Source organism: Pygoscelis adeliae, unplaced genomic scaffold, assembly GCF_000699105.1.
Source record: "Pygoscelis adeliae isolate BGI_AS28 unplaced genomic scaffold, ASM69910v1 Scaffold26, whole genome shotgun sequence".
NCBI classification, from domain to species: Eukaryota; Metazoa; Chordata; class Aves; order Sphenisciformes; family Spheniscidae; genus Pygoscelis; species Pygoscelis adeliae.
The window spans coordinates 4,793,808-4,805,015 of NW_008825104.1; the positions used below are offsets into that span (position 1 = coordinate 4,793,808).

The following is an 11,208-nucleotide window of genomic DNA, read 5'->3' on the forward strand; positions in this document are numbered from 1 at the left end:
GAAACAGAGGCACACAGAAGTGATGTGTGTTCACAGTACAAGCTGTTGGCAGTTGGGAAGAGAATCCAAGCCTTTGAGGTGTGGTTGGGAATTCTTGCCACCAGGTTACGCTAAACACCATGCTGAAACAAAACGGTGCTTTTTTGTGACTATATTCATATAGAAATGGTTTCCAACAATATGGCTTCCTCAAATCCTGACTATCTAGTTTAAAAGCACAAGAACGTCTTTAAGACTACTGCTATCTTTTCTTCACTTTCATTTAAAATTTTATGACAGTAAGATTCATATTTTTGAAAATGTCCCAGGCCAGCTGAACACAGAATTTTGGAGAGACAGGAGTTCAAAATTAGGGTTCTCAATTTCTGAATAGGATCTAACCCCTTAACTGAAAACACTGACCAGAAACCTCATGCAGGTCTTATTGTTTTGGAGCTACCTGACTGTTTCACTGAAGTAACTGGCAGCAGCAGTTTTTAGATGAACTCCCAACCTATGGCACTGACTTCAAAAGCACAGTACTGTCATAGTCAGAGGGGAAGCAAAATGGAAAAGCACAGAGGAAACAGAGGCTCATGCTCCACGCAGAGTTTAGCTAGAAGTAGTCAGGAGTTAAATGAAATAATATACACACACTCTTCTCAAAGGTGAGCTAGCCTGTATTACCTGGTGGTCAAATGAAAAATTCTGTCTGTGTTACATACCTCCCTGAAAACATTGTTTTCCTTCCTTGAGAGGAAGGAAGGAAGTATGAGATGAGAAAATTCTTCTAGGCAGAAGCATATCTTTCATAGTGTCTACAGACTGTGGTGCTCTCACGTTCCGTACAGACTCTTGTTCAACAGATGTTTTTTCCCTCATATTTCAACATAACTGTTCTAACCTATCAAATGACTGACTAGTTTAGAAAAAAGGAAAGCTTCCAAACTGTAACTTCAATTTCAGCTAATTTTGCTGCTTTTTCTAAAAAAGTAGAAAACATTTGTACTAACACTTTCCATTACTCCCAACACTATACAATGATCTTTTTTAATAAGCTTACACTTAAGCTAGCGTGAGTTCTGCCTTAGGTAAGATTCATAGGAGAAACAAGCTTTAGAAATTCAGCACTGTGGTTCTCAAAACACTAATTCTTAGCATCTTTTATATATGTTTTAATTACTTTTCCAGCATATGTCAGTTATTCATATGTGAGTATCTATTTCTCAGAATTACAATGGGAACCAACTATTAAGTATCCTACCCTGTATACACATAAAATTTGAAAGTACTGCTTTCCAGTTACATTCATAAAAGGTAACAAATGCAAGTAAACTACTAAGGTTCAGGACAGCAATTCCCAAACTATGGTCCACAGTCCCTAAAAAATGGCCCACTAAGCCATACTAAAGAAATACTAATTATGTTCACAAGAAATTTTAATGATTAAACATGTTTTACTGCTCCAAAAAGTTTGGGAACAACTTTGAATAAAGTCAACCTCACAATATCTGCCTCTATACTTCACATTGTTGCAAATACACATGCCAACAAAAATATAAACTCTAAATATAGAAAAGATATTTAAGGTAGAGGTAACAATGTCTTGACAGTGATATAACACAATGATTTAACATACATTAATATATGTAAATACTGATTGAGACAGATGAATTTTGTTTTGTGAATTGACAAAAAAATTTAAATGGTCTTGGAAATCATAGTGTGAGCGAGGAGAACAAGCTACTACACAACTGCTAAATATAAAAACTTTAAATGCAGTCAGAATATGTTCGCCTGTGAAACAGTAAGACTGATGCCATTACTGTACACTAATTTCAGATTTCTAATGTTCCAAAGGTTACACTGCATTAAGGCCTCACTCCCAATCTATTATTTTAAATTGGGCTAAAGAATAGTAATTGAGTGGTACATTAAATTTTCCAGTATTGGAGCAGTTCAAGTTGTCTGCTGTACAGATAGATACCTCTAAATAAGAATATATAGGCAACTTCAGATTTCAGTTATGCTAGATTTATTTTTCTAAAATATTTCATTATAGACTTGTAAAAATATTAGAATTCTACAGGAGATCACCAAGTACCACAGTTTGGGCAGCAGCCTATTAGAAACATCCCTTTTCCTATTATTGTCTTCTCATACAGCAAAAATAGCTTACAGAGCACACCAATTTCAGTAATAGTATTAATTATGAAGGACAAACATCAGTATTGTACTTTGCCTGTTCAAACTCAGGACTACACTTTAAAACCACAATGAAATATATTTAAATATATTTAAACAGTGTGCATTTAAGCACAGTGTTTTACTCTAAAGTTTTTTTCCAGTTTGTAAAATGTAATTATTAGAGTAATAAACTAGTTTTAGAATGTAAAGCAAATAGACTAAACAAAGCCTAATTTGAAAAATAGCGACAATGGAAGACACATGAAATTTCTCGTGAGACTCTGCCTTTTAACCAGGTGGCTAGCTTACTATGTTAATACTGTATATATTAAACACAATTTTGTGCAACAAGAATCAATATCAATTAGAGACTTTCCACTTCCTGAGTGGAAGCCATTTTAATGAAAAGTGTATGTCGAACTGATGAACCCAATGTTTCTGTGTCACTGAATTCATTTGGGGTCAAAATCACACAGTATTTTCAGACTTCTTTTTCCCTGTTTAAGTCTTCCAGTCCTCAACCATGTAATATCAAGTGCATGATCCTGCAGCCGTTGTTTCCAGGGCATTCAAAACAGCAAACAAGTAACAAAGCCGCTTCTAGACTTTCATTGCCTTTTCCAATATAGCTTAAGTAGGGACCTTGAATTGACAAAAATGCAGGAAATAATACTTTCATTATTCAGCCCTGCTCTGCACTATCCTCAAAGGCAAACAGGATTGTAAATTACTTTGCCTGATGTTTTATTCCATATGCCCTGAGCAAGTGGTTAAGTGCACTTTTTAAGCCTTAGTACCAGAAGACAGTTTCTACTGCCATTTTAACCTGTTACCTGTCTGGAGGAAAATAAATGGTTAAAAAATAAAAAAAAAAACCAAACCAAAACCAGCCAGACCTTCTCCCCTCAAAGCACGACTCTGATTACTTACAGCAGTTAGAGAAAGACATTATAAAGATTTTACAGATCATTCTAGGCAGCACAATTCAAAAACTATTTTAGTTCTGCTCTAATCTTAAATAACATACTAGGCTAAAGTACAAGTTAAAATCACCAATTCTGATTATCCACGTGTCACAAAATGAGGAGATACCCAAATTGCAAATGAGGTCTAATTCTCTGCATCCAGAAGAAAATCTGTGTAGCGAGCAATTTTTTAAATTTTACTTGGAATCAAAAATGGAAAGAGGGATGAAGTTGATGTGACATGTCAGACTGGCAGCAAGAAGAAGAGGTACACAGGAAAGAATAGGAGTAAAAGACAAGTGTTGTTTTTTTGTTTTCAAATGGTAGACCTTCAAGGACTCCTCCATTATTTGAACCTCTACACATAAAATTCCTTTAAAAAAGGATCTCCACTGATGCCTGCCACTTCTTATATAGTGTACAGGTTTTGTTTAAATTGTGTTTTATTCAAGCTTAATACTTGTTTCAAGTTCAGTGTACAGTGTCCCTGGACACAATGTCCCAAAGGCCACGTATTCCTCTCAAATTCCAAAGCATTACATAGATATTAGAGCAAATAAAAAAATGATCAAATTATGAGAATTGTTTATTAAGGCATTACTTACATAAAGGCTTAAAAATACATTATTAAAGTGTATCCTAGGGAAAAGAATGTGGCTAGAATCTGAAGCTTGCAGAACTGAAATACATGTGAACATATTAATGCCATACCTCATGATACCTTCCCAACATTGAGGGAAAGAAGAACTTAAAGAAAGCAACCTGCCTCTGCTGTGAAGCCGTATCAGAAACATAGCAATAAGCAGTATTTACATAGGAATACTGCAGAGGAACTTAAGTTTGTTATTGTTGGATGAATGGACAGAGCAGTGTCAAAAACTCCCAGTCACCTACTCCAGTAATAAGAATCCCACCCCAAACCAGTAATTAGTAATTCTTAATTGCTTCCATAAGTGACATGTTTTTCCCCACATATTAAGCTCTTCAAAGTTACATGCATCTATCTTATTTTTCCTCTAAATTTGCAACTCCTTGTCCTGTCTTTATCCCATCAAGAAGTGTTTCTCCTCATCTCTAGATTAAGAAAACACTTCAGACTTCTCTTGTATTCTCACTCATATTCTAGAAGGAACTAGGAATAAGTCTGTAATGAAAACCAAGGATGTCAGAATTCACCAGCTATCAAAAGAAAAAACCTGCCTTAGTAGTACTATAAGAGAAAGTCTGGAGAAAAATCACACCAGAACCACAAGATTCCCATCGCCCAGAAAGCAATCTAAACTACTGGGTACAATATACCATCATAAATTATTTTTCTAATATGAAAAAGGCAGAAACTAATTTGGAGACTACTGCAGCTTGTTTATATGAGGAAATACACAAATGTAGAACACCATCGAGACATTCTTACTCAGAGCTAATTCTTGCTACATGGATTTACATTCATTCATTGCTAAAATGAATCAAGATCAATCAAAAGAGGCATACTTCAGATGTAAACAAAAATGTCTCATGTTAATCCAGATTAATCGATGCAGTCTAACCAATCCACTTTAAAACTTAATTCAGATTAAATCTGCAAGTATTTGCACTTACATAAACTCTGGACCATAGGTGTTTTGAAGGAAAGATTTTCTGAAAGAGTAGACTATAGAACTATGACACATATTTGACGAGAGAGTATTCTAAAAGCTTTTGAAAAAAATCCATCAACATCATCTTTGAAAATGTCATCCTTTACAGGGTGGAAAGGCACTCTCATGAATAAAAAAGGACTAGATAATAGAAAAGACATAAACCGAGTTACAATGGAAGGCAATCATAAGATGTCCCACAGGGACCTATAGGGGAAAACGTGCCATTCAACAGATTTGCAAGTAACCTAGAAGAGAGCAATCTAGAGAGCAGATAGTCTAAACTAAAACAGAACCTAAACAGTTGAAGATGACTTATTAGTGATACTTAAAAATTGGGCAGCAGTGATGCAGCTGGCACTGAAACATTAGTAACAGACCTTAAAAAAAAAAATTCTACACATACTGATAGACCCCAAACTATATCTAGGGAAAAATATTGTAATAATTAATATTATCAGAGAATTGTAGAATTGGTAAGTCAATGCTCTGCAGAAGTAAAAAGGCAGACAACCCCAGGAAAATGAGATAAAAAATACAAGTAATATCATTATGTCACTGCATAAAATTTCTCCTTCATACTCTTGACTACTGCGCACACTTCTGGTCACCCCACTTCACACAAGTATCAGGAAAGACAAAGAAAAGAGGGAGAGGCTGATCAGAGATCTGGAATATGAGGAGAGATTAGAATTTTTAGATTAGTAATTCTTAACTGTGTGATGATGTGGATAGCAAACTCAAGCTTCCCGTCAGCGGCTAAGAAGGTAGATTGGAGGTGCATCACAATGAACTTCCTCTTATCTTTAAATCCCTCTCCCTAAAGAACCAGTTTTTCGTGCTGCTGAAGATGAGACTACTCTATTAAGAGGACTTTGGATGAAACCAGTATCACCCTTCTTTAAATGGCCCTTTCCCATGTGTATTTTTTAAAACTCCTGTCACTCTAAAAACTATACACGCAAAACTAATTAAGTCTACCTCAGAGTGAACACCTAGCACGAACTAGCACTGCTTAGATCTCTGGCCCACAACTTACTAAGTCATTAAATTGTAAAGCATGATGACGTTATTAACACATTAATAGCCAAATGGAAACATTTTTATGATTTCAATAAATGTAATTTTAAAGAGATCTAATTATTCTCGTGCTTAATATCTTCAGAACACCATCAGACATGCATTTCTCAGTTACAACTTTTGAAATGTGTGGAGGAAAGGAGCTGGAATACAGCTAGATTGAGCTGTACTATGCACAGGTCTAGGTACTCAACAAATATCAGACAAAACAGATCTCATTGATTGTTCCCTGGGCACACCTGAGATAAAAGTTTAAGGTACGAATTATAACATACAAAAGCAAAGGAAGAAAAATAAGTACTCTTTTCAGATATGTAAGAAACAAGCGCAAACTGAAATGGACCTAGTTCTAAGCTTTACTATAAATGAGACTCAGTGGTCTACAAGAGCTCAGTAGTTTTTAATTGAACTTCCTAATATTTCTTATAGTTGGTTAGATATATTTAGGTAACTATCCATCCTATCACTTTCTAAATGGCTTCTGTGGATGAAGAAGATGAAGACAAGAATGAAGACAAGATGAAGATGAAGACAAAAATGAGGAAATTTCAGATTGAATGACCTGAAAGAAACATTGCTACAAAAGATTTTTAGGTACCTCATCATTGACAATCACAATCTCAGGATAACACAAGTGAAATTTATAACAACATGAATGAAAAATTCAGGCACCAACCCAAAAATGTATTCCATCCAGTTTACACTGATTTTGTTTGTTTTAGTGGCTAAGTATTTACCATTTACCTACACTAAATCATGACACAACAATCCAAAAGTTTATTTTTACCTTAAATGCTTCTATTTATTTGTATTTAATTCTGTTCACGCTTTTGGTTGTGTTTTACATAGTATTAAATTAACTACAACTCTAAAAAAAACCCAGTGAATTTCTTTCCCCACACTCCCCACCATCCAGTTACTTTCAAGTTTATTCAAGACCATATCATTTGGCTGCTTCTCCTATGTCCAAATGCAAGAGTCCTTTAAAGACAGGGTATGCTCTTGCATAGAATAATAGGGTAGGTCCTTTAAGTTTCAATCCCAATTTACAAGTGAGCCCAGAAATACTTTCCCCAACAGAAGAGGTCAGGGAAAAAAAAATCTGTGTAAAATATGTGTGTACAGAAGCATGTGTGTATATATGTATATTGTATATCAATGTAGTAAAGGTCAGGAATCCTTGCTTTGTGTCTCTGTATCTCGCAGCAGACAAAAAACAAGGCAACTGTGTTATGTCAACTCACAACCACTCTTGCCATAGTAAGATCAATGTTTAAAATACACATGCAGATCTCAGGAATTCCAGTAATGCTTTATTAAATGTTGAAATTTGAAACTCAGTTCCTCAGTAATTATATAATCCCAATACCACCTTCCTAAACGTGTAAAAATATGCTATCCTTTTCAGAAGCATCTGAAGGGGCTGGGGGGTTGGACTAGATGACCTTTAAAGGTCCCTTCCAACCCAAACCATCCTGTGATTCTGTGAAGGAATACATCCATTTTCAAACATAATAGGTGCAAGTTATTTCAGGATAATGATATGGCATTCAAGTTATAAATATGAACTTCTTCCAAATTTATTCTTTAATCCAAAGTCCTAAACATACTGAGGAAGACAAATTTCTGGAAATTATTATTAAAAAATTACAGGGAAAAATGTAAAACAAAATGTACAACAATCATCCTGGAGAGCCTGCAGCATCACTATCACTGCTTCCTTCTTGATTAAGAATCATGATTCAGATTCAGATTTTGATTTTTAGTTTATTCCTATGATTACTCTGTTCCACAGCCTGTTCTCCTACTACTTACCATTTTCTGACATTCTGTACAACCTCATTATTGGAGAACATGAGTACGTCAAAGTAGTTCAAGTCCTGCATGTCTTTTTTTTCACCTTATTCAACTTAAAGGATTTTCTTTAAAAAAAAAATTCCTTGTATTTAAAACCTGAAATATTTACTCAGAAGTATTAATTGTATAAAATAGTCACAAAGCCCTTTTAAGCGTTAACAGAATACTTAGAAAACAACTATCTTCCCCTGTACAGTATGTGGAAATAAGATGACAAACTCATTTGGTGAAGTGCCAGAAGATGGGTATAATAAGATTATACACAATTCATGAGATTGTAATTATCAATCAAAATATTGCACAAATTTTCTGAAAACACAGGGGATTATTATAAAATAGGTAATACTTATTTGATATGTAATTAGCAGCAATATCTTATAGCCTCTTCTAATTCTGGATACGAACAATCCAGTAGAATTGTATTTTCTTTACATCAGTTATAAAGTTTGATCACCAGCTCTTAGCAGCCAAAGATTTATTTGTTTAATCTGTTCAGTAAGCATGAACTGAGAAGACCACATTTGCTTTTTCTTTTAATATTCCAAACTTTGCCAAATTCAACTATGGAAAATAGAAGAGTCACTGATTTAGAAACTACTTACTGCTCCATCATGAATATATGTGCAATTACATGAAACTGAACAGTCCTATTTATAGCATCTATAGAAAAATAATTATTGACAGATCAAAATCTGTCACCTTTTGGGGTATGATGCAATAGGTAGCTAATGGTCTTCAGCTCTACACTATAATTTAGGATAGACCACTAAATGTTTTATCAATTAACTGGGACTGTGAGGAGAATTTGGGTAGTAAACATTGACATACCTAAATGTCAATTTAATCTAAGGATAGATAACAAGCAATAATGCAAATTTTACTGTTAAATGACACAGAATCTTACATACCCAGAAGATAAAAATGCAACTTCAAGAAACATTGCAACACACTCACACCAGCGTGTCTGGTACCATGGAAAGGTCAGGTGATTTGGGAATAGGGAAGAAGACTTAGAATAAAATTTTTTAAACTCCACCCAGATCAGTAAGACAACAGGCTGAAAATCCTCAAGTTAAGTGCTGCTTTGCCCTTATTTTCATTTCAACTTACCCACTCCACATTCTAAACCTGCTATTCATCTTGGTCTAATGGTGCTAGCAATACTCAACAGGTCCAGGGGTCTCTTTCAAAATAGCTTCCCAGATCTAAGGCACAAATTGATGCCATCTGATAGCTTCTATTTCCTCTTCCTTAAGATCATGAAAAATGATATTTTATGTCAAAAATAAAAAATTATGTTGTATTTCTCTAATATATCTATTTCCATTTATGGCCCAAATTCAAAGGAGATGGTGTGATTTTTATCAGTCAACAAGGAAAATAAGACACCGTGCACAAATACTCACTGTAATGTTATCCAAGAGTTTGGCCATATGCTTAATAATTTCACCATGGTGTGCTGGCTGGGTTTGCAGCAGTTTCTTAATGACAACAACACTTTCAGCAACTACAATTTCTGTTTAAGACAAAACAAATTATTCATTTTAAAAGCATTTATGCAAAAGAAAAAGCCATAAATAATTGATTGTAAAAGATGTTATCAGCTTTCGAAATATGCTTTGCAGAACTGAATTCTATTTACTTGGTAACAAAGACATAAACCACTCTACTAAATAATACAAGTTCAGCTTCCAGAATCATTATAAGCAGCAAAAAGAGGACAGAGAAATGTTCTAAATGTAAAAATATCATCCTATTACATACTTTTTTTGAAATTGTCTTTTAGTAAAGCTGCATTTTGTATTTTTCCTCTTCAAATTGAGGAACAGCATGAATAAACATCTGTTTTTCATTGAAATTATGCATATTCATAGGCAATTTGCTGTCTGCATTAAAAATACAAACACTTGTTTAATTTTCAAAGAAATATACAATGTTAAAAGTAACAGCTCATTCATAAACAAGAGAAATATCTAAACATTTCCTTTGTACTTTTTCACCTTCTAAACGGTCTCTCTCAGGTCCGTAACCTGATCTCTAGTACATTCAAATGAAGCTTCTAAATAGCAAGCTGTTGTAAGATTTATGCCAAAGTCATGCACTGGAGTGCTTAACTACTGTAACAAGTAACATTCACAGCATGATCAACTTGTATGAAATGTACAATTTTTGAAGCTGAAAAAAAACCCACTGGTGCACAGGTAAGCTTCTATGCAAGAGTAAACTCATGCTGTAAGGAAAGATGAAGGAAAGTCAAATACGGCCAAAGCTGAAACCAAAACAAAGACTACTGTAAGAGTTCAACATAATTCTAATTTTCATTTATACTAGAAAAAGGGAGTAACTATTTCTCCTTAACTATCAATGTTTAAAACAAAGAAAAAGCCTCACTACCATTCATTAAACATCACAGAGGTATTCCTACATTTCAAGAGTTAATCTGACACATGGACCATTCATTCAGCAATCAAGCAAGCTGAAGTTTCCAAAGAATAGTATGGGGAATAGATCTCTAAACTTTTATAATTTTTTTTTTTCCCCGAAAGCAAACTTCTCTGTGGAGAAAGGCTTTTCGAAAGCTCTGAGTGTGCATCATTAGGCCATAAGCCTCTGAAATGCTTAAATTTTAGCTTGCAGCTTTTTCTGTCATCCTTTATTTGACATGACATCTCCATCATTTTTCTAGACTATTTTCTTGAAGCAAGGTTAACATGTCTACTTCACATGGCTACTTCAGATGTCTCAAGGCCTTGCACAATTCTACAGATCAATTTAGATTGTGTTTTGCCAGATACTAAAATAAGAAGATAATTCTCAAAATTTTAAAATTACATTCTGGAATATTTAGAGTGGGGGACATTGTAATGACTGTAATTGTGTTTTGTGATACTATTTAACAAGGAGAATGGTTAAGCAAAATAAAATTGAACCCAAAAAACTGAGTGGACATGAAGTCATTATTAAAAACACTTGTTGACAATGTAGAACTGATCATGATAAAATGCAGTGCAGTAGATGAAGTGTCACCATAGGAACTACTTTAATGCAATCTGTGGGAGCAAATTTAAAGAACTGAACCAAAACTGTAAGCAAGTAAACTAGTATGGTTTCTTTACATGAGTCTAGATACCAAAAAAAAGTACAAACAAAAGCAAAATTAATTTGTATTAGAATAAGGACTGACATAGTCCAGAAAAAAAAAGAGGCTCTTTGAGGCTTGCTTTGTGCACATGAAGAATCCCAAAAATGAGCATGGAATAAGAGAGACACATTTGGGTTCAAAGACAAAATAAAACCAAAAAGGGGAGGTAAAATTGGCACTCTGAATGAGCAATAAAAAAACTTAAAAATATAACTCTGCTAGAATTATCAGAGAAAAGTGCATACAAGGCAACAATAAATGAATGCAAGAATTTCAAAACAGAGTGTAAATTATATTATATCTATAGAGTCATAAAAAGTAAATCAAATTCCTAAAATAAAGACTAAATATCACAGAAAATATG

General features: G+C 34.2%; 1 protein-coding gene across 1 annotated transcript in view; it reads right to left on the bottom strand.

Moving 5' to 3' along the window:
• The window catches only part of AP3B1 (adaptor-related protein complex 3, beta 1 subunit), a 164,816-nt gene that overhangs the window by 77,102 nt on the left and 76,506 nt on the right, over nt 1–11,208 (bottom strand). Inside the window, exon 14 of the mRNA XM_009327253.1 lies at nt 9,109–9,218. Within this exon, the coding sequence (XP_009325528.1) occupies nt 9,109–9,218 (110 nt within the window). The remainder of the gene's footprint in view (nt 1–9,108; nt 9,219–11,208) is intronic.